Below are 22,795 nucleotides of genomic sequence, written 5' to 3' on the forward strand. Positions count from 1 at the left end.
CATAGTAAATTTTAAATTGTGCCATTCAGGCTTAAAGATTTAATCATTGTGGAGGATCTCACTTTTGTAGGATCATGTCTTTTGACAAGGGGGATCACTCTGCTTGGCAGGTGAGGCTTGTGGCTGTGAAAACAATCTCAGGTTCTGGGGCATTCTCTGTGGTGGTTGTAGGCATTGATTCTGAGAACATAGGAAGTGGTTCTAACAGCTCTGGATACCTTTCTTCTCCTTTTCTCTCACTGGATCAACTTCAATCCCTTTATTTTTCTTTCTCACATTCCTTCTATCCTTCACATCTTTCTCTCCATCTCTTCCCTCCTTTTTCTTCTTTTAGATTTTGCACCTTTATCTTGGGAAGTTGCATTTAGTTCACTGGAGTATTCTCTTATTAATCCATTTATTGCTCCCTTTGTCATCTACCTGATCTCTCCTCTTGATTTCCTCATCCACACCATCATCTGACAAATCCTCCGTTTTCGTATTTCCGTTGACTTCTTTCTTTTTGGCCTTCCATTCATCCAGCTGGGTTTTGGTCGTTGCATCTACTTTTACAAGCAACTTTTTGTCTCCCATTTGAGTTCATGCGTTAACCTTAATGTACACAAAGTAGATTCTGGTTCTTTATACTCGTAAAAGCCGAATACCTGCAACTTTCCTGAAGCTCCTTGAACTCTCTTGCAGCTTAAAACCAAGCCACATGTTGCAAGTAACTGCCTGATAAACATATCGCAAGCTTACACCTACAAAACCTGTTGCAGTTGGAACTGGTTTCATTACTTTCATGATTCCTCTGAGCAGCATGAACCTTCCTTGGTCTAATATGCTTTCCAACCAGAGGCACAGAGGTTGGTACTGACACCCGTTTGTCCTCTGTTGGGCAACAGTTCACTGTGTTCAGCATGGAGACAGTTAATGCATTATCCAGTATGTTTCTTAATTTGCTTTCAGTTGACGTTATTGTAGGGGATATGGCATGCAAGTGGTGGATAGATCCAGTACAGTTGCAGTTGTCTCAGCCAATCACATCTCCACAATGCTGCTCCTTCTGTTTTTTTTACCACATACAAGCTCAAGCTGCTTGTTGGTTGTTGTATTTCACAGTTACAGATGTCATTCCCACAGAAGTTATCTTTTCTCCTGAATAATTGGATATCCCCACTAACATCTTAACTACATTCTACAGAGGTGTGGTTGAGAGTGTGCTGACCTTTTGCATCACAACCTGGTACTCCAGCTGCAGTGCTGTCGACAAAAAAGCCTTGCAGAGGGTGGTTAGGGGAGCAGAGAAGCTTATTGGGGTCTCCCTACCTTCTGTCCAAGACCTCTTTCAGAGTCGATGCCTCCAGAAGACACGGTACATCATTAAAGGCTCCTCACACCCTCTCCATGAACTGTTTGTTCTTCTGCCATCAGGCAAACGTTACAGGAGCATCGAAACTAAAACCACAAGGCTACTAAACAGCTTCCTCCCACAGGCAGTCTGACTGCTAAATAGCTGCTCTACCTGACTCTGCTTTGGACACTTTTAATTTGTGCTGGACACTCATAACTTGATTTTAACTGACATGTGGCTGTTGTGTTTTACTATTTATTGTTATGTTTATTATTTAGTGTTGCATTTGTTATGTTATGATTGCACTGCTCCTGAGAAACGCTGTCCCATTCTGCCCTGCAGAACTGATGTACGGTTAGAATGACAATAAAGTTTTTTTGAATCTTTGAATCTGCAATTTTCAGTTTCAATCTTTAAAATGCCATTCAGACTCATTTTGTGGACTGACTGAAACAGCAGAACCAGTGTCTAATTCCATTTTAATTAATTTGCCATTCCCTTCAGGCATAAGCCATATCGCTTGTCTATTATTAATTTTCACACTGTAAACCAATGCTATACGATCCAGTGTTACTCTCGTCATTATCAGATTTTTCATCAACAGCATGCAGGTTAGTGCTCTTTTTGAAACTGTAACTTTAAGTTTGATCTTTTTCTCTTCCATGTGCAGACCATTTATTTTTGTCTGCATGACATGTCCTACTTTGTTGCATTTTAAATCTACATTTGTTTGGTGTACGTTGAGTCCCTGCCACAAAGGTAACACAGTTTGTTCGGTCAGGCCTGGTTCTATTTAGACAATATAGTTTGATTCCTGACTGCAACTCATTTGCATCTCTATCTGCAATTTCCATTGAAACAGTGATTTCCACTGCTCATTTAAATGTAACCTGTGCTTCAGTTAGGAGTCATTTTTGAATGCTTTCTTTTAAGATTCCACAAACAAAATAATCTCTTTGTGCATCATTAACCCGATCATTGAACTAACAATCCTCTGATAATCTCTTTAATTCAGCCATGAATGCTGAAATGGACTCCCCTTCTTTTTGATTCCACTTATAAGACCTAAAGCATTCTGAAATCAACAATGGCTTTGGTTCCAATTGTTCCTGCATCACATTTACAATAGCAGCAAAGCTCATTTCTGATGGTTTGGTAGGAGCAGTTAAACTATGCCTTTAAACCTAATGCACTTAACAAAATTTACACTTGCTTCTCAGTGGTTATTTAATTTGTATAAAATAATGTTCCAGTAGCTCAGTATACATGAGCCAATGTAATCAAACCCACCAATCTTTCCGATGTATCCGGCTACCGGTATTTCTGATTTTATAAAATGATTATTCTCACCCAGTACTCATGCCTTATGAACCTGTGAGTTCCTCAGTTTTCTAACTTAAAAAACACACCCGATCATGTCTTCCCTTCTGAGGACTGCCTCTCCAATGGCTGGGCTGTGCTAAACTTTTTTTTCTTTGAAGATCTCACTCTGCTTGAACAGGTTGGTATCCATCTCAGGTTACTTTTTAAAGTACCTTGTCATCATTGTTATGTTTTGTAACTTCAAAGCATTAAACTAAGTCAAAAGGAAGACACATACAGTCCAAAACGCGGGTCTATACTTCGAATTTACTTTAAGTGAGGCACGCACATATTATGTGGTAGCATGATGATGTATGCAACTAACATATTTTTAGATGTAACCTGTAATTAATCATGTAAACAAACAGGAATGCTTAATCAAACATAATACAAGATTACTCAAATTCTATTGAAATATTAAATACACAACAGCGGCCACTGACAAAGAAGACACAGAAGCTGGTTTTGTGCCACTGGATTCTGTACTGGGTGGGAGGCTGGCCCTCCACTGCCCTCCAGTGTTCATTCCCGGGAAGACAAGCTTGATTGCATTTATACGAGATGAAGAAGTGCTGCGGACTGTTCTGCAGAAATGTGATTCTAGGACAATATCCCATGCAACATCAATCTACAAGTCATGATACTCAGTGGCGGGCTATAATATTATTATTGTTTGTTTATTTTTGTAACTGTATGTTTTTCTTCACTCATTATTATATGTGCTCTATGTGCTGTGTGTGATTGTTGATGCTGTGTTTGCACCTTGGCCTCAGAGGGATGTTGTTTTGTTTGGCCATAATTCTGTGTATGGTTTAATGACAATTAACTTGAACTTGAACCTGAACTAGTACATCTGGCTGTGGAACTTTGCCTAATCAATAATACTGCACCCTGATATTCAGTAAACTGTTCTAATCACATACTTACCTTTTAAGAAATCGTGTAGGCGATATTTACATTGCTCAAATGGTCCTACCAATCCAGCAAGGTGAAAGGTAAACAATCTTAGAAAAGTTAAAAATCCAACCTATTGAAAGAACAAAGTGAACATAATTTCTAAATATTAACACCAGGTAGTATACTTCTACTATAAGAACAATCTATCTACAAAGATTTAAATTTGTAAAACAAATTCAAAATTTACTACAGCTCCATTTTGTGACGGTTTCATTAAAATGAAAATCAAAAACCGCAGGCGCTGAAAATCTGAAATAAAGATGAGAAATGCTGGAAATACTGTCCAACTTATAGACCTGAAATTGAAATATTCATGTTCTCTTTTCATAGATCCTGCCTGGCCTCTGAATGTTTCCAGCACTTACTGTTTTTATTTTATTGAGACCCCATTATATCAGATATGCCAGCTGGAAGGACATGAAAGAATAATAGGTTTAGCTCTTAGACATTTCATTCAAAAATATAATTTCAATACCACTCATGAACTTGAATTAAGTTTCAATGTTACTGAAAGTACAATGCTTCATTTTCTTCTGTTGTTAAAAGCACTAGAAAGCATAGGTAACAATTTCTTATAGTCATTATGAACATGCCTGCTGATTCTCAGGGGGAATATCTGCTTGGGGGAATGAAACAGATTAATTCAACAAATTTTAAATTAAGCCAACTAAGTTGAAGCTTTGGACACTACCTCACTTTTCTGTTTTTTGCACATTTAAAAAAATCTATTCAATATACGTAATTGATTTACTTGTTTATTTATTATTGTTTTATTTTATTTATTATTATTTTTTTCTCTCTCTGCTAGATTATGTATTGCATCGAACTGCTGCTGCTAAGTTAACAAATTTCATGTCACATGCCGGCGATAATAAACCTGATTCTGATTCTGATTCCATTGCATTCAGAAACAAAGCAAATGAACAACCTCCTGTTAGGAATATCTACTGTCTTCTAATTCTCTGGAACTACAACAAGAGGCTCCAGACAATAAAGCCAAATGCCACCTCAGGGAATGCCAAATTAACTTTTAACTCCTCACATTACCTTCTGGTCTCTCTGCACTGAGTTCAATAATTTCTGGTAATCATCTGTTGTTCTGGCTATGAAACCCCACATTTTCAGCACTCATTATTTCTTATTTTTGTTTTCCTTTTGGTAATTTTACATATTCATATTTTTCTCTTTACAACTATACTGAACTTTTTTGTTTATTTACGGGACAATTTACAATGACCAACTAACCTACTATCTGGTACATCTTTGGACGGTGGGAGGAAACCGGTGTACCCAGAGGGAACCCACATGGTCACGGGAGAACATACAAACTCCATACAGGCAGTGGCTGGGAATCAAATCCGGGTCACTGATACCGTAATACGTTGTGCTAACCACTTTGATACTGTACTGTCCCTCCCTTTTGTTGTTCATTATCTTTCAGTTACTATCCTTCATTCTATTCTGTCACTCTGTTGCCATTTAATTTCTATAGTTGTAATGCCATCTCAGGATGCATCAGTTGCAGAGTCTTGACTCCTTTAATATACATCAAAGTTCTCACCACAACTGTTCGTGTTTCAATTCACATAATCGTTCACTATTTATTGCTAACTAACCATGCATTTCCACTTCATGCCTTTTTTGTTCTACCATGTAGAAACTTGCAGCTTTATTTCTGCTTACATTACTCTCCAATCAAACAGATCACTTGGTGTAGAAATTAAATTAAACTTCAACATGAGGGAATTAAACTTAAATTAAACTTCAAAATTAAACTTCAATCTATTTTGTGACATCAAAGTATCCTATCCTTTTGTTGTGCAAGTACATTTAAAGAATGAGTTATGCTTTATCTAACAAAGTACCTTGATCATCTTGACTTCACAGATGTACAGATATGATTGCTTCACTGCATCTGTACAAATCCAATACAAAACTAACTCTGCCAGGAAGAACAAAACTGGAATCTGATCTGGATGAAATGGTGCATGGTCCAGAGAAATTAAGAGAATGTCCAGCGCTTCTTGATAAATGAAGAAGAAATTACATGAGTACCAAATCAAGAAATGCTAAATAAATAAAAGCAAATTTAACCTTGTTGGTTCCTTTTTCCTTAAACTTATTAACTTAAGCAGGATATTTTTTAAGTAAATATCCGATTGCACTAACATCAAAGGTCTTAAATTCAAAAGAGATCTTGAGGTTCAACTGAGAACTAAAAAAAATTGACCAGATTTTTTCGTGATAAGAAGTCTGTGATTAAAATTTACACCAGCCTGTTCACCAAGTCAAAGAGAAGTATCAGCTTTATGCTGCCTGATCTTTGGCAACTATTTAGACCCTTAAGCAAATGGATTGGAGAGACCTTAGCTGTCAACTTTCTGTGCCTTTAAAGACCGCCAACCATCAGTACATTCATGATGTATCTGAAACATCTAACTCTGTACTTCATCCCAAGGTTATCAAGGTTTTAGACATCACAAGCCTCTCCACCATAACAAGGTGACGATCCTCTGCAGGTGGGGGGGCATGACCAGGCACTATAGCATTGGTAAAATTATAAAACTCTAGGAAAAGGAGGGTTATGCAGACATACAGAGAGGGAGAGATAGCAGCTTTTAGAACACCAAGAGGAGATTGTTTGGTCTAAGGGGTCTGAAAACATCAGGAGCAAACACTGTAAATTGCCAGCATTGTCCAACACTCGTCGTGGCAGCCAGAATGCAGTCCCAAGTCTGTGGAGTGGAGGCACAGCTCACTTCAGCTAGTCCTTACAGCACTCACTGTGGACTAAACAATTAATTGCTAAGAGAGTACCAGCAGAGGTAGGGATTTGCACCAAGTTCATGCCACAGTAGCGATGAAGTCGGTAAATGTTTGAGGCAGGTATCAGTACGGTGTGCCATTAGTAAAGCATCACTATGCATAATGCTACAAAGATGCATAATAACTTCTAGTGCACATTACATTTGTGCTTTCAAAGTTCAAAGTATATTTATTATCTAAGTACATATGTCAGCATAAGCTAAAGAGCAAAGCTCCAGAGATTAGGTCGGGCAACAAAGGCAGAGGTGCGGCTATGGTATTGCTTTGAGTCAGTGGACTGGGCCGTGTTCAAGTACTCATCTGTGAATCTAAATGAATACAACATGGCTGTCACAGACTTTATTGGAACAATTGTAGACAAGTGTGCCCCCACTAAATCATTCTGTCTTCCCCAATCAGAAGTCCTGGATGAACCATGAGATCCACAATATGCAGAGAGCCAGATCAGTAACATTCAAGTCTGGTGACCAAGAAAGTTCCAAGAGTCTAGGTATGATTCCAGAAAATCATCTCACAGGTGAAGAAGCAATTTCAGTATAAACTGGAATCGGTGAAGGATGCTGAACGGTTGTGGTAAGGCTTGAATACTACCACCTCTATAAAGTTAAATCAAGCAACATGGATGACAGCAGGGTTTTACTTTCACCTGAGTTTAATGCCTTCTATGCTCTGTGTGACCATCAAAACATGGAGGAACCATCGTGAACTTCCACAGCCCCCCAGTGATCCTGTGATTTCAGTCTCTGATGCCCAAGTGTGAACAGCCTTCAGAAGGGTGAACCCACGGCAAGCATCCGTCCCAGATTGGGTACCTGGCCAAGTACTAAAGACCTGTGCTGTTCAACTGGCTGGAGGGTGCCCTAAAATCTTTAACATCTCATTTTGGCAGTCTAAGGTACCCACCTGCTTCAAGCCGGCTTCAAATTCTACCAGTGTCTGAGACAGCATGCTGACCTGCCTCAATAACTATCATCCAGTCACACTTACGTCCACATGGAGAAGTGCTTTGAGAGATTGGTGATGAAATATATCAACTCTAGCCTGAGAAGCCACTTGGACACACTCCAATTTGCCTACTGGAGCAACAGGTCCACAGCAAATGCCATCTTGCTGGCTCTTCACTCAACCTTGGAAAATCTGGACAGCAAATGTGCATATATCAGGATGCTCTTTATCGACTACAGCTCGGCATTCAATACCAACGTCTACTCAGAATTAATAAATAAGCTGCAAGGCCTTGGCTCCTTGTGCAATTAGATCCTCAGTTTCCTCACTTGCAGACCCCAGTCAGTTCAGCTTGGCAACAATATCTCCTCCATGATCTCTACCAGCACAGGTGCATCACAAGTCTGTGTGCTTAGCTCCCTGCTTTACTCACTTTACACTTATGACTGCGTGGCTAAGCACAGCTGCAATACAACATTCACTGCCAAGTCAAAGGTGCTGATAAATCAGCATATGGGAGGGAGATTGAAAATCTGGCTGAGTGGTGCCATAACAACAACCTCTTACTCAATGTCAACAAGACCAAGCAGCTGATTATTGACTTCAGGAGAAGGAAACCATGAACCAGTCCACATGGGAAGATCAGAGGTGGAGAGGGTCAGAATCTGTAAGTTCCTCGGTGTTATTACTTCAGAGGACCTGTCCTGAGCTGAGCACATAAGGGCAATTATGAAGAAAGTGCAGCAGTGCCTCTACTTCCTTAGGAGCATACAAATATTCGGCATGACATCTAAAACTTTGACAAACTTCTATAGATGTGTGGTGGAAAATATATTGACTAACTGCATCACAACATGGTAAGGAAACATCAATGCCCTTGAATGGAAATTCCTACAAAAAGTCCAGTCCATCATGGGTAAAGACCTCCCAACCATTGAGCACATCCACATGAAATGCTGTCACAGGAAAGCACCATCCCTCAGGGACCTCTACCACCAAAGACATACTCTAATCTCACTGCTGTCATCAGGTTGAAGATATAGGAGCCTCAGTTCACACACCACCAGGTTCAGGAACAGTTACTACCCCTCAACCATCATGCTTTTGAACCAAAGGGTATAACTTCACTCAGTTTCACTTGCCCCATTATTGAAATGTTCCCACAATCTGTGGACTCACTTTCAAGGACTCTTCATCTCATGTTCCCGATACTTACTGCTTATTTATTTATTATTTTTATTATTATTACTTCTTTTTTTGTATTTGCACAGTTTGCTGTCTTTTGCACTCTGATTGAACACCCAAGTTGATGCAGTCTTTTTTTAAATTCTGTTTTGGTTATTATTCTATGGATTTATTGAGTATGCATGCGAAAAGTGAATCCCAGGGTTGTATATGGTGACATACAGTATATGTACTTTGACCATAAATTTACTTTGAACTTTGAAATACTATCTTGAGATTTTCTTTTGCAGGCATCTACAGGAAAATAAAGAAATACAATAGAATTTATGAAAAACTATACGTACCAAAGACTGGTAAATAATCAATGTGGAAAAAGGACAAGTCATGCAAATAATAAATGCCAAATAAGTAAATATATAATACTGAGAACATGAGTTGTAGAGTCCTTGAAAGTGAGTCTGTAGGTTGTGGAGTCAATTCAATGTTAAGGTGAATCATACTGGTCCAGGAGCCTGCATCCACCGTGCAATTCCAAGGATGAACTAATTACACCCTGAGTGCTATGCAAGGTGCTTAGCATTTCAGTTAATCAAATTTCAAGTTTAATTAGTGGAATGGCATTCTAGCATTGCATCTTCAATAGTCTACAGTTTGCCTTACAGATAAGAGTAATTTCTGTTATCTTTCATTGAAGTTGACATAAAACTTACCTTCTTGAATTTTACCTTTACACTGAACCAGCAAAGCTAGCTCGGTCCAAGCTACTGATAGATTTACATGATCTCCTGAGCCCATTGTACTCAGGCCAGCTTTGCGCTAAGGAGTGAAGAAAATCAATTAATGTAATTGCCTATAGCATTCAGTATTTAATACTTTTGTAACACAGTCACTAAAAGTGGTGCATTACAGTGAGTAAAACAAGGCAAAGCTTATGACTATGATATTAGTTAATAGAACTCCTTATCGATTGAGTATATTCACATTCTTTTTATTCTGTTGCTGCTATTCAGAGATAATGGGACATCAGATGGACAATAAGAGTTTTATCTTGTCTATGTTTAATTAATTTAAGTATTCACCTGGGAAATCTTAATTAAGGTTATTGCACTGACAATTGTTCCAGATCAAACAAGAGCTCTGCAGCGTATTAGTACTTCAAATTGTTCTAAATTCATTTCGCTCTCCAAACTATGTTAAATGCCTATACTATCACTATAATGGTGGGAGAGATCAATACCATCAATAAAAAGATGAAACCATACAATTATCACAGTAAAAATAAAGAATTTTCCAGATTAGGTTGATTGTTTTGATATCAATGCACTGAGGGACAGGGAGCACACAAAAATAAAGAAATTTATGCAAGATAACATGAAGGCATGTAAGTTGAATACAAGTGTTATTTATCAATCATTGAATAAGGCAGTCAGCAAGGATGAAACCTACTAGAACTGCTGATTCAAGCTATTTGTCATTGGACAAGGTTCTCAGATTAAGTTGGATAGTATTACAAATGTCAGACTTCCACTACTTAAACAAGATAGTTAAGCGTTTTGTAACTGAATCCTCACAGTGAGCAACCAAACTTCACAAAGGGATGAATAAACTCTTCTCGGGCTTCCAGCTGGGTACAGGTATAATGGTACGGGATCCAGCCATGATGGCAGCGTTTGTCTTTGAAGCGTTGATTATAATCCATGCCTGTACCCGGCCAGACGCCTAAGAAGAGTTTATTCGTCATATACACTGGGAAAGCACCAGATACTTTTTCACAAAGGGATGTTTAATTCTGTACCTCTGCTCAATCTGCATAGCATAAATAATCAAACAAAAGTTATAAAACATCATAACTGAGAACTATTTTGCAATTCATAATTATGTGTACCATTAGCACCCTTTAGAACTGCAAATAACAGATTTATTGCCTAAAAAGTTCTTCTGTACATTAACTAGTTTTCACAGCCTTGTGTCAGATTTCTGAAGTCATAATTTTTGTCACTCCTTGTGACACTAAAAAACACTTCGTTAATGCATTGAGCATTCCTATAAGCTGTGCCTATAAAGGATATTTCTCCTATCCCTTTAGGAGAGCACTACAGTGCAAGTCATCCATCCAGCAGTTTATTTTTATGACTTTCCTTCTATCACTTAACTTTAATTTCAGACATTTCTCAGTTTGTTTTGCATGTATTTTTAATTCATTTCAACTTCTTGTTGTCACAGCTGGATATTCCCATTAGTTATCCCTGGACTGGCACTTACAGATTAGCTTCACAGCCCCTTTGCTGAGTAAAACCCATAGCTCAGCTTGTAGTAATCTCACCCAAATCAGAAAGTGGTCAATTCAAATCCCGTTGTGCAATCTAGGACAAAAGTCCTCAGAGTTATATGGTGTATCTTTATAAGTATTACACATCTGAAAAATTAATGATGGGGGGTGGAATTGTGTAAATGTAGCTAATCTGCAAGAAGTTTAGTGTTAATCTCCAATGAGTCATTTTTGAAAAATTCAATCCAACACTCTTTCAAATACCATTTCTCACCAAAAAGAGCCTTGCTACACTCACATGGAGCACAGCCAAATAAAAATGAGCCATATTTTCATACACCAACAAAATCACTGACCACTTAAGGGATGAGAAGAGGAAACCACTATTGTAAACATTTATGTTGTACTTAAAGGAAATGAACTGATTGTACACTAAAAGGAAGTCCTACCTTTAACCAGGTAATGGCATGCAAGGTAAGGTAGACACATCAGGTTAGGACTCACCATCCACAGAGGCTGACCAGATTTGGCAACACTACCAGCTGTTTCCTAGCCCCTGACTAATCACAACACATTCCCATTTCCAAAAGGTTACACAGATGACTTTCCTTTTCTCATAATGAGTTGGAAATGATACAGCTAAGACTGGAAGTTCAAACCGTGTGCGTGTTGGTGAAAGTTCACACGCATTTGTTATTCCAGGCAGTACAGTGGTTTGTGTCTGTCAATAATTTGTATTTTCAGTTCCTGGGCTCTGTCACATCTCAGCTTTGTGCATCTGGTCAATGTATGTGAGCTCTCAGTACTATGCTGGGTTAAACCCTGGAAGACCCATTCTGCTAACTATTCCCAACAGCTGGGCTGATCAGAAGCATTTGCTGTCTCTCACCCCACCTTGCCTGAAAACTGAGGACTTAAATCTTGATGTTAAGGATGATGATAAATGTAAAAAAAAACATAGGGACCCATTGGTTATAGAAGTGTCCTTTGTTTTTGCTGACAAGGACTTGGTAGTTTGTACTCTTGCTTGTAGCTCAGAAGCTGTGAGTTGAAGCCCCACTCTGGAATCTTGGATGCAACAGTCTGACCCAATGCTACTTTGCCACATTACACCAGTGAGTAAGCTTCAAAACATGTTTTTTAAAAAATTCATTACATATACTGAGATACAATGAAATATTTTAGTGTTCATTCCACACTGAGTATATTGAGAGAGTATAAGAAGAAAACAAAACAGAATGTAGAACGACGTTGCAGTTACAGAGAAAGTGCAGTGCAGGTAGACAAATGCAGTGCAAAGGCCATGACAAGGGAGACTGCGAGATCAAGGGTTCATCTTTATTGTATAAGAGGTCCATTTCAGGTCCTTATATACAGCAGGATAGAAGCTGTCCTTGAACCTGGCTGTACATGTTCAAAGTTTTTGTATCTTCCACCTGACGTGAGATAAGAGAGAATGACTGGAGCAGGAGGGGGTCCTTGATTATGTTGGATGGACATTCTGAGGTTAGGGAGGGTGCAACAGAAACCCATTTCTTTAACACAAGAGGTTCTGCAGATGCTGGAAATGATGAAGGTCTCGGCCCAAAATAGATATTTTGAATGCTTTTCTTTTCTGTTTAACTCCTCAGATTACTGTTGAGAGAACCGTTCTCAGGAGCCTCTTTGTATTCTGATCCTGCCAACACCAAAGTTCCCTGGCATTTCTAAACAATTCTTCTATGGTCTCACAAACTGCTGCTTCTATTACAGATACTACCCCTCAACCCTCAGGCTCTTGAACCAAAGGGGATAACTACACTCAAATTCACTTGCCCCATCACTGAAATGTTCCCACAACCCATGAACTCACTTTCAAAGACTCTTTATCTCATGTTCTTTGTATTTATTATTTATTTATTTATTATAGAAACGTAGAAAACCTACAGCACAATACAGCCCTTTGGCCCACAATGCTGTGCCAAACATGTGCTTACTTCAGAAATTACCTAGGGTTACCCATAGCCCTCTATTTTTCTAACTTCCATGTACCTATCCAGGAGTCTCTTAAAAGACCCTATCGTATCCGCCTCCACCACTGTCGCCGGCAACCCATTCCACGGACTCACCACTCTCTGCGTAAAAAAACTTACCCCTGACATCTCCTCTGTATCCACTTCCAAGCACCTTAAAACTGTGCCCTCTCACCCTTGGAAAAAAATCTCTGACTATCGACACCATCAATGCCTCTCATTATTATTATTCATTTTTGCATCTGCACAGTTTTTTGTCTTTTGCACACCGGCAGAATGTCCAAGTTGGTGTGGACTTTCATGGATTTCATTGTGGTTATTATTCTACTATAGATTTATTGAGTATACCTGCAAGAAAATTAATCTTAGGGTCATACAGTATATGGCAACATAGATGTACTTTGATAATATATTTACATTGAACTTTGAACTTCTTGAATGCAGTACCTGGCGAATATATCCAGTAGAAAGTTTTTACATTGCCCTTCCATTACTAAACAAGTCACTCGGTGCTAATAGCCTTCCTCCTCTGTACCGCAGTGGGCAGTGTGATGGCGCAGCTGATAAACAGTACAAGGCACCTGTGTTCAATCCCCACCTCTGGTGCTGTCCAGGTGGAGTCTGCACGTACTTCCTGAGACTGTGGGGTCTTTCTCTAGAATCCACTCCACCATTTGATCATGACTTATTTATTATCCCTCTCAACCCCATTCTCCTGCCTTCTCCCTGTAACCATTCAGATTGGTAGGTTTACTGACCACTGTAAGTTACTCCTAATATAAACTGTGTTGGGTTCGGGGGGGGGGTGCAGAGGGAGGAGTTGATGAGAATACAGAAAGAATAAAAATGGGATTATTGGGTGGATGATGGTCCGGGTGGGTCAAAGGACCTGCTTCCATGCATGTGACAATCTATAACACTGTCCACTGCCGCAGCATGAAGGTCCACACAGAATCAGAATCAGGTTTATTAGCACTGGCATGTGTCATGAAATTTGTTAACTTAGCTGCAGCAGCAGTTCACTGCAATACATAATGTAGAAGGGAAAAAAGGAAAACAATAAATAAATAAATTACAGTATACATATATTGAATAGATTAAAAACCGTGCAAAAACAGAATAATATATTAAAAAGTGAGGTAGTGTTCACTGATTCAATGGCCATTTAGGAATCGAATGGCAGAGGGGAAGAAGCTGTTCCTGAATCACTGAGCATGTGCCTTCAGGCTTCTGTACCTCCTACCTGATGGTAACAGTGAGAAAAGGGCATGCTCTGGGTGCTGGGGGTCCTTAATAATGGACGCTGCCTTTCTGAGACACCGCTCCTTGAAGATGTCCTGCGTACCTTGTAGGCTGGTACCCAAGATGGAGCCAACTAAATTTATGACCCTCTGCAGCTTCTTTCAGTCCTGTGCAGTAGCCGTCCCTTACCAGGCAGTGATGCAGCCTGTCAGAATGCTCTCCACGGTACAGCTATAGAAGTTTTTGAGTGTTTCTGTTGACATACCAAATCTCGTCAAACTCCTAATGTATAGCCACTGTCTTGCCTTCTTTATAGCTACATTGATATTTTGGGACCAGGTTAGGTCCTCAGAGATCTTGATACCCAAGAACTTGAAACTGCTCACTCTCTCTACTTCTGATCCCTCTGTGAGGATTGGTATGTGTTCCTTCATCTTACCCTTCCTGAAGTCCACAATCAGCTCTTTCGTCTTACTGACACTGAGTGCCAGGTTGTTGCTGCGGCAACACTCCACTAGTTGGCATATCTTGCTCCTGTACGCCCTCTTGTCACCATCTGAGATTCTAACAACAATGGCTGTATCATCAGCAAATTTATAGATGATATTTGAGCTATACAGAGAGAGTAGAGCTGTGGGCTAAGCACACATCCCTGAAGTGCACCAGTGTTGATCGTCAGCAAAGAGGACATCTTATCACCAATCCACATAGATTATGGTCTTCCGGTTAGGAAGTCAAGGATCCAATTGCAGAGGAGCTACAGAGGCCCAGGTTCTGTAACTTCTCAGTCAGGATTGTGGGAATAATGGTGTTCAATGCTGAGCTATAGTCGATGAACAGGTGTTTGTATTATCCAGGTGGTCTAAAGCCGTGTGAAGAGCCATTCAGATTGTGTCTGCCATTGACCTATTGTGACAATAGGCAAATTGCAGTGGGTCGAGGTCCTTGCAGAGGCAGGAATTTAGTCTAGTCATGACCAACCTCTCAAAGCATTTCATCACTGTCGATGTGAAAGCTACTGGGTGACCATCTTCAAGGCAGCTCACATTATTCTTCCTAGGCACTGGTATAGTTGAAGCAAGTAGGAACTTCCACCCTTAGCAGTGAGAGGTTAAAAATGTCCTTGAGTACTCCTGCCAGTTGGTTGGCACAAGCTTTCAGAGCCTTACCAGGTTGGGGCCTTCCGCCTTGTAAGGGTTCACCCTCTTTAAAGACAGGCTAACATAGGCCTCCGAGAGAGAGATCACAGGGTCACCGGTTGCAGCAGGGATCTTCACAATTGTAGTTATATTCTCCCTTTCAAAGCCGGCACAGAAGGCATTGTGTTCATCTGGTAGTGAAGAATCGCTGCCATTCATGCAACTGGGTTTTGCTTTGTAGGAAGTAATGTCCTGCAAACCCTGCCAGAGTTGTCGTACATCCAATGTTGCCTCCAACCTCATTTGAAATTGTCCCTTCACCCTTGAAATAGCCCTCAGCGAGTCATACCTGGCTTTCTGGTACAGACCTGGGTCACCAGCCCTGAATGCCACACACAGATCTAGCCTTCAGCAGACGAAATACTTCCTGGTTCATGCATGGCTTTTGATTTGGGAATGTACAGTAAGTCTTTGTGGGCACACACTCACCCACACAGGTTTTAATGAAGTCGGTAACAACTGCAGCATACTCATCCAGATTCGAAGAATACAATCTAGACCACCAATTCAAAACAGTCCTGTAAGTGCTCCTGTGCTTCCCTTGTCCACACCTTCTTGGTCCTCACCACTGGTGCTGCAATATTCAGTCTCTGTCTATATTCAGGGAGTAGAAGAACAGCCAGGTTATCAGACTTCCTGAAGTGAGGGTGTGGAATAGCAAGGTAGGCATTCTTGTTGGTGGTGTAACAATGGTCCTGTGTGTTGTTTCCTCTGGTATTGCAAGTGATCTGTTGATGGTAATTGTTTAGTGATTTTTTTCAGACTGGCCTGGTTAAAATCTCCCAAAACAATGGTGCGCTGTTTCGTGCATGTTGATCCCATTGCTCAGATCATCTAAAGCCCGCTTGGCATTGGCCTGAGGTAGAGTGTGAGTCACACTCCATCTGATTTACTCCTGCAGCCTGTTGTAGAACACCTGTGGCTCCCTGTCAACTCAGGAGGCTCCTATTATATCTGTTATCAAGTTATAGTGGGTCTCTACACTTTACTCATTTATCATCTGTGCCCCCCAGGTCATCCCACTGCATTACTGAATGAGTTGGAGCGGTAGCAGAGACATTAAGGACAGGGGAAACATGCATGTGATCTTGGGGGGATGGGAAGGAGACAAAGAATAAAGGAAAACAACAGGAATTCTGCAGATGCTGGAAATTCAAGCAACATACATCAAAGTTGCTGGTGAACGCAGCAGGCCAAGCAGCATCTATAGGAAGAGGTGCAGTCGACGTTTCAGGCCGAGACCCTTCGTCAGGACTAACTGTGGTCGAAAAGTTGAAGAGCCGAAGAAATTACAGATGGGGAGCAGTGAGAGATGGTTTCACTGAACTCCCGTCGAAGAGAGGATCTAAACTTCTTCGGTGTAGGCATCACCGGAAGAGGCTTCGCAGTAGTGAATTTAAACGCAAACAACAGGAATTCTGCAGATGCTGGAAATTCAAGCAACATACATCACAGTTGCTGGTGAACGCAGCAGGCCAAGCAGCATCTATAGGAAGAGGTGCAGTCGACATTTCAGGCCGAGACCCTTCGTCAGGACTAAAGAATAAAGGAATGTGTTTGCAAACCCTAGCCTCTAAGGCCGTTCAGGGAAAGTCTCCAACCCTACAAAGACCCATGTATCTGGAGGTTAAGGTTTGCTAGGGCAGCCGTGGCTGTGACCAGCTGCAGGGTGAGCAAGGGCCAAGCAATGGAATGCTTTACCTATAGAGTTAAGATGACAGTGACTCTGAGCTCAGCAGCCTCCAGATCATTCCAACTGACGTTGGTTGATCTATGCCACAGTTCACAGACTGTGCCTCACAGCATCAGGGAGATCACTGATACTCTTTATTCTGGGAAAAGGATTTAAGTCACTAACATCATGAGCCCTGCCTGCCATCCACCTGCATTTGTTAATTGTTGTCTAATCAAGAGTTCTTAAGCCCTTGTGCTTTCTGCTTAATCTTGTCAAATTTATTTTGACTGGCAAGAGTTTTTCAGCCTACTGTGATAGTTTAAAGCAGAATCCCAATTCGCACTTATTGCGGGGTCCTTGTGTGTGTTTCGAGAGTGACTCGTCTCTCAGCGTCGCTCAGTCAAGGCACCGAAGTTCAGCTGGTGTTCCGATTAATAAACTCTTGCTTCTGTCTCAACATGGGAGTTTGTCGTTCCTCCGCACCTGTCTTCAGTCATTTGTCACCTCACACTGTGACAACTCACCTTTCAGCAGAGAGATTGCTGCTGAGTGAACATGCCAATTTGCAAGTGTTGTGGGCTTCCAAAGGAAGTGTGAGTGCAGCGTTTCAAGCTCTGCTTCAACATAAAGATCTCCTCACGAATCACAACTTTGATCACTCCCTGAACACACAACTCAAAATAGATTATAAACTCTCCAAGGAATTTGCATTGTTACATAATCCAAGCTGCCTGCCACATTTTTGCTGCTAACCTTCCTGGGAGGATGGATCCAGGGAGATAAAGGCTACTCTATCCCACCTCAACCACCAACACCCCACCCACAAGCAGCCCACAACTTTCTCGGCTTCTGATTCCTGCGTGTCCCTGTAAGTACGACAGAATACGACTGCAATGATTCTTATGGAATCACAACAGAATGGTGAAGAATGTTATTGGGAGGTGGGCAGAGAATGCAGTATCTCAGACCAATGAGGTTACAAACAATCTGCTGGAAGCACTTAATGGGTTAAGTAGCACCTATAGAGGGAGAGGAATTATCAATGCTTTGAGCTAAAACCCTGCATCCGGAAGATAACCAGTGTAAAGAGGAGGGGAGAATGGTGAAACTGGAGCCAGAGGTCCAGGGTAGCTTCCTGCAATGAGGGCTTTTCCGAAGAAGCAGTACTGAAGAAGAGGTGCTCTCCTCCTGAGAGATCAGCCCTTCCACAAGCCTTAGTTCCAATGGAGTTCTCCCAGATGACAGCTGACAACACATAATGAGCCAAATAATAAGAGTGCTTGCAGAATATCCAGGCCTGTAACACTATATACAGTGAAGTCCCACAGCATCTTGGTCCCTGACAGCAACAGGTTGCTCTCTGAGAAATGGAGATCATGCTTCCTCCTTTTCAATGCTTCTCTCAAGCGTTTCAACAGGTCATTTCCAAAGGGGTTGCAGCTTAACGGGCAGACTGCTTTTGAGAGATGGAGGGATGATGTCAATTGGTAAAGGAATGTGTTGATAAGCATGCTGAATTTTCGGGACCTCTGGAAGTAACCATTTAAGGCACTCAAAACTTGTCTATGCATTTGCACAAAGACGTGATCAAATTCTCATGTCTAGGTTGTACTAAGGTGAATGTGCACGCATTAACAGGTTTAGAACTCCTATTCAGCAGCAATACAATCTCTAGGCAGTCATCTGAGATGGGCAATAAACTCAGATCCATTTATTCTTTCAAATACTTGCAAATTTAAAAAAAACTAACCAGCACTTATATGTTCCTCAGTAAAGCTATGGATGCCAGTGCACAGGGCAATCCAGAAGCAAGGATGCATATTCTTCCAAATAATTACTAGTCTTCAAATGATTCATAGTTAAGAAACTAGAGCACTAAGGAGATCAACTGAATAGCAAAGGAAATCTTGGTGTAAACAGTATTATTAATTACCCTTTTCAATATTGTTTTGGCAATGATCTTCGGATGCTGATTGCTCTGCACGTTCTCTGTGTTGCTGTAATGCAAAGCAAAGCCGTGCAGAATATAGCAAGCCTCCAGTCCAGCCCAGACAGTGAAAGTATTTTCCTAAGCAAATACTGGCAGCTCAGTGAGGTCCATGGGTAAGGGTGCATTTCTGTCCCATAGGCAAATACGTGTATGTGTGTATTGAGTATTTCAGTAATATTTGTGTAATATTGTAATATTGTTAAGATGACGCTACTGAGGATGTGAAAATTGACTAAGGACATCACTTATAACATCTTTTATGAAGCAAATTGGAGTGAACTATCACCACAGATAGTGAGAAGGCAGGCAGAGGTGAGGCTGATTCAAGGGATGAGCTGGCTTGCTGGGGCATTCTGAGGTGCAATATATTAATGTTCGAGCCACCAGGGACACAGACAGAGTTCGTATAGCTACTGGAGATGGAGTGAGTGATTTGGAGAAGAGATTTAGAAGAGTTGTGATGCCCATTCACCTCACCGGGTGTGAGGCTGGATTGTACCAAGCGCCAGGCCAATTTGGTGAGATCAACAATAGCTTTGTGCTGGGTGGCCCAGCCATATCGAGATGCCTGGATTTGGGTCCTAGAATGTGACACCACCTGGTGCTTGGACAATTTAAATATTGGTGCAGATAGACTGGTAGCCCGAGTGTTGAGTACGGAGGTGAGAGTGGGGCTGATTTTCACACGCTTTCCTGTCAATGTTCATTCTTATCTCTGTAGTGCTGAGGCTGTGTACTGAAATGGTTCCTGCCCTGCTGGTGTGAAAACTGGGGAGCAAGGTTTGGGCTGCTCTAGGAGCAGATTAGGTACTCATTCCGGTTTGGAATGCTATCGGCTTGCTTCGATTGTTTGCACAATGTGTTTTTTCCTCTCTTTCTCTCCATGGTGATTTTTAGTCTTTTTATTTTAATTGGGTTATTCGAGTTTCCTGCTTTGCAGTTGCCTATAAGCAGAAAAATTTCAAGGTGTATAATTTATACATTCTTTGGTATGAATGTGCTTTGAATCTTTTAGTCATAGTCATAGTCATAATCATACTTCATTGATCCCAGGGGAAATTGGTTTTCGTTACAGTTGCACCATAAATAATTAAATAGTAATAAAACCATAAATAGTTAAATAGTAATATGTAAATTATGCCAGGAAATAAGTCCAGGACCAGCCTATTGGCTCAGGGTGTCTGACCCTCCAAGGGAGGAGTTGTAAAGTTTGACGGCCACAGGCAGGAATGACTTCCTATGACGCTCCGTGTTGCATCTTGGTGGAATGAGTCTCTGGCTGAATGTACTTCTATGCCCAACCAGTACATTATGTAGTGGATGGGAGACATTGTCCAAGATGGCATGCAACTTGGACAGCATCCTCTTTTCAGACACCACCGTCAGAGAGTCCAGTTCCATCCCCACAACATCACTGGCCTTACGAATGAGTTTGTTGATTCCATTGGTGTCTGCTACCCTCAGCCTGTTGCCCCAGCACACAACAGCAAACATGATCGCACTGGCCACCACGGACTCGTACAACATCCTCAGCATCGTCCGGCAGATGTTAAAGGACCTCAGTCTCCTCAGGAAATAGAGACGGCTCTGACCCTTCTTGTAGACAGCCTCAGTGTTCTTTGACCAGTCCAGTTTATTGTCAATTCGTATCCACAGGTATTTGTAATCCTCCACCATGTCCACACTGACCCCCTGGATGGAAGCAGGGGTCACCGGTACCTTAGCTCTCCTCAGGTCTACCACCAGCTCCTTAGTCTTTTTCACATTAAGCTGCAGATAATTCTGCTCACACCATGTGACAAAGTTTCCTACCGTAGTCCTGTACTCAGCCTCGTCTCCCTTGCCGATGCATCCAACTATGGCAGAGTCATCAGAAAACTTCTGAAGATGACAAGACTCTGTGCAGTAGTTGAAGTCCGAGGTGTAAATGGTGAAGAGAAAGGGAGACAAGACAGTCCCCTGTGGAGCCCCAGTGCTGCTGATCACTCTGTCGGACACACAGCGTTGCAAGCACACGTACTGTGGTCTACCAGTCAGGTAATCAATAATCCATGACACCAGGAGAGCATCCACCTGCATCGCTGTCAGCTTCTCCCCCAGCAGAGCAGGGCGGATGGTGTTGAACGCACTGGAGAAGTCAAAAAACATGACCCTCACAGTGCTCGCTGGCTTGTCCAAGTGGGCGTAGACACGGTTCAGCAGGTAGACAATGGCATCCTCAACTCTTAGTCAGGGCTGGTAGGCGAACTGGAGGGGATCTAAGTGTGGCCTGACCATAGGCCAGAGCAGCTCCAGAACAAGTCTCTCCAGGGTCTTCATGATGTGGGAGGTCAATGCCACTGGTCTGTAGTCAATGAGGCCGCTGGGGCGCGGTGTCTTCGGCACAGGGACGAGGCAGAACGTCTTCCACAGCACAGGAACCTTCTGGAGCCTCAGGCTCAGGTTGAAGACATGGCGAAGAACTCCACATAGCTGAAGGGCACAGGCTTTGAGCACCCTGGTACTGACACCATCCGGTCCTGCAGCCTTGCTTGGGTTGAGACACTTCAGCTGTCTTCTCACCTGTTCAGCTGTGAAGCCCACCGTGGTGGTTTCGTGTGGGGAAGGGGTATAGTCATGAGCGCAGGGTGGGGGACTGTGAGGAGGAGTAAGAGGGGAGAGTGGAATATGTGTTGGTTGGGGGCCGACAACAGATGACTCATGTGGGGGATGGGCAGGTTAAAGAACAGGTTAAGTTCGTTGGCCCTGTCCACACTGCCTTCAGCTCCTCTGTTGCTAGTTTGCCGGAACCCAGTGATGGTCCTCATCCCACTCCAGACCTCTCTCATGTTGTTCTGCTGGAGTTTCCACTCAAGCTTCCTCCTGTACCTGTCCTTAGCTTCCCTGATCCTGGCTTTCAGGTCCCTCTGTATTGTCCTTAGCTCCTCCCTATTTCCATCTCTAAATGCCCTCTTTTTAGCGTTTATTATGTCCTTAATGTCCTTTGTTACCCATGGCTTTTAAAAATATTGTTTGATTAAGCATTCTTTGTTGTTTATATAATGCAGTACAGATTATCTTGCAAGGTATATAAATGACGTATGTCATCACGCCATCATGTGATATGTGTGCTTAAAGTAAAAAAACTAAGTTGGATTTGTATTTCAGACTCTCCATCTTTTCACTTAAACTAGTCTTTATGTTCTGGAATTACGAAACATAACAGTGGTGATGAGGAAGTTTTAAATGAACCTGTTGAAGCACAGCGAGATGTTCAAGTTTTAAAAAAGCGCTGTGAGGTACTCAAGTTTTTAAAAAAGTGCAGCGAGAAATGGTCAAGTTTAAAAAAAGTGCAGCACTTTTTTTTCTTTGGAACAGCATATTTTCTTCGCAAAAGAAAAGATGATCCTGTTTAAAAAAGGCCGATAAAAGACGATTTCATGGGTTCATAAACAGTGAGCACCAGGTGATAATAATAATAAACAAATAAATAGCAGAAAAAGCTGGTTACATTGGAAAGATAGATGTGTTCCGTTGATAACTGGCTCATGTTACTGAGTGGATTGAATAGTATTATGAAGCACATGAAATAATCATTGAAGAACCAGTGCCAATTCTGCTGACTGCATTGGATTTAAAGGAATACAGTTTGCTTAGATGTTTGACTGCTCTAACCAAATCAGCTGAAAGAAGTTTTGCTGATATTGCCAAGGTAACACAGGAACATTTAGAACCAAAACCATGTTGATTGCAGAACGCTTTACGTTTCATAAGTGGAACAAATAAAAGGGTGTATATTTCAGAGTATCTGGCTTAATTGA

At 41.5% G+C, this 22,795-nt stretch overlaps 1 protein-coding gene across 1 annotated transcript in view; it reads right to left on the reverse strand.

The window, feature by feature from the left end:
* Positions 1-22,795, reverse strand: part of tmem232 (transmembrane protein 232) — a 78,017-nt gene that overhangs the window by 40,269 nt on the left and 14,953 nt on the right. The window contains exons 4-6 of the mRNA XM_063069151.1: positions 9,319-9,424; positions 5,518-5,675; positions 3,623-3,722 (exon numbers count right to left, since the gene is read on the reverse strand). Of these exons, the coding sequence (XP_062925221.1) occupies positions 3,623-3,722; positions 5,518-5,675; positions 9,319-9,424 (364 nt within the window). The remainder of the gene's footprint in view (positions 1-3,622; positions 3,723-5,517; positions 5,676-9,318; positions 9,425-22,795) is intronic.

The sequence above is a fragment of the Mobula hypostoma genome, chromosome 16, assembly GCF_963921235.1.
Source record: "Mobula hypostoma chromosome 16, sMobHyp1.1, whole genome shotgun sequence".
In the NCBI taxonomy this organism is placed as follows: domain Eukaryota; kingdom Metazoa; phylum Chordata; class Chondrichthyes; order Myliobatiformes; family Myliobatidae; genus Mobula; species Mobula hypostoma.